The sequence below is a fragment of the Oryza glaberrima genome, chromosome 2 (genome assembly GCF_000147395.1).
Source record: "Oryza glaberrima chromosome 2, OglaRS2, whole genome shotgun sequence".
Classification (NCBI taxonomy): Eukaryota; Viridiplantae; Streptophyta; class Magnoliopsida; order Poales; family Poaceae; genus Oryza; species Oryza glaberrima.
In genome coordinates this window covers 23,548,701-23,550,359 of record NC_068327.1, presented here as the reverse complement: position 1 = coordinate 23,550,359, position 1,659 = coordinate 23,548,701, and the positions used below count along the sequence as shown (strand labels likewise).

At 53.0% G+C, this 1,659-nt stretch overlaps 1 protein-coding gene across 1 annotated transcript; it reads left to right on the top strand.

Moving 5' to 3' along the window:
• Positions 1-496: 496 nt before the first annotated feature.
• LOC127763927 (temperature-induced lipocalin-1-like) lies at positions 497-1,427 on the top strand. The gene has a single exon (XM_052288734.1). It carries the CDS (start codon positions 661-663, stop codon positions 1,237-1,239), a length of 579 nt encoding a protein of 192 aa, XP_052144694.1. The 5' UTR covers positions 497-660; the 3' UTR covers positions 1,240-1,427.
• The last annotated feature ends 232 nt before the right edge of the window (positions 1,428-1,659 follow it).

Genomic DNA, 1,659 nt, shown 5'->3' with positions numbered 1-1,659 from the left:
AGACTGTTTATCCTTCTACCCCTTTTGTGCTAGAAAGAGTTCCAACCTTGGGGAGCAAGGACTTATCGCACAGACTCGGCCAAGCTGCCGAGCACCCATCAGTCCATCACGGGGAGTCATGGTCGTTCTGGACTGCTCTCGAGCATTCCGGTACTGGCTGTACTCGTACTCGTAGCAGGAAAAGCGCCTAGTGGGAATGTGTGAAACCAGATCACTGTCTGCTCTGAATCGTGCAGTGATACTTGCCGTTCAGATTTTCGGGTTGAAAACCCCAGTCCCAACTCCCAAGTTACCGATGAAAACAACCAGAAAACAGCCAAAAGCACACAGTAAAAGAGATCTACGGAGTACGTCCATGCAAGTTAGCTTCACGTGCAAGTCTCCACGTATAGGCACAGGCCGGCCCCAACGAGAGCAAGCAACCAAACCAAAGCGCTCGTTTTTAAGCGCTCCAGAGCCCTCCACGTAGTAATCTTATCCTCTATACTAACCTCTCTAGCTTCTTCCTCCAAACCCAACCCCCCCCAAGAGGTCAAAACCCTCTCCTATATAGCCACCACACTCATCCTTGCAATTAGCTCAACTCAGCACAAGTTGGCAATTCAAACAGATCACAGCAGTACTTCGCAGGTCACAGCAACACAATCAACCACGACGACGATGGCGGCGGCGAAGAAGAGCGGGAGCGAGATGACGGTGGTGCGGGGGCTGGACGTGGCGAGGTACATGGGCCGGTGGTACGAGATCGCGTCGCTGCCCAACTTCTTCCAGCCCCGGGACGGCCGGGACACGCGGGCGACGTACGCGCTGCGGCCCGACGGCGCGACGGTGGACGTGCTGAACGAGACGTGGGGCGGCAACGGGAAGCGCGACTACATCAAGGGCACCGCCTACAAGGCCGACCCGGCCAGCGACGAGGCCAAGCTCAAGGTCAAGTTCTACCTGCCCCCCTTCCTCCCCGTCATCCCCGTCGTCGGCGACTACTGGGTGCTCTACGTCGACGACGACTACCAGCACGCGCTCGTCGGCGAGCCGCGGCGCAAGGACCTGTGGATCCTGTGCCGGCAAACGAGCATGGACGACGAGGTGTACGGGCGGCTGCTGGAGAAGGCCAAGGAGGAAGGGTACGACGTCGAGAAGCTGCGCAAGACGCCGCAGGACGACCCGCCGCCGGAGAGCGACGCCGCGCCCACCGACACCAAGGGGACGTGGTGGTTCAAGTCGCTCTTCGGCAAATGATCGAGAAATTCTCAGCGGCCGATGGATGGATCAGAGGACGACGATGTATAGCTATAGTATGAATTTGCCTTCAGTAGCAGTGGAGAATAAAATGGACTTTTGGTGTGAGTGTGTTCTTGAGGTGATTGTGTGTTTGTAATGCTGTGCTTTACAGGAATTAATGGAAATGAACTCTTACACGTGCTTAATTTTAGTTCATGGTTTAATTGGTAAAATGTGTACTGATCAATGATGAATAAATAATAATTAGATAGGTTGAACTTTGTCAGTATGCCGGCTTTTCAGATCATGCAGTATTACTCGTTCTTCAGTAGTTCAGTGAGACTGAGAGAGAGTTCTGTTTGCTCCAATTTTATTTGTTCTTTTTTGAGTTTTCGAAGCTTTTGTTTGGGGATTCTTGAAATATTTAGAGATCACTAA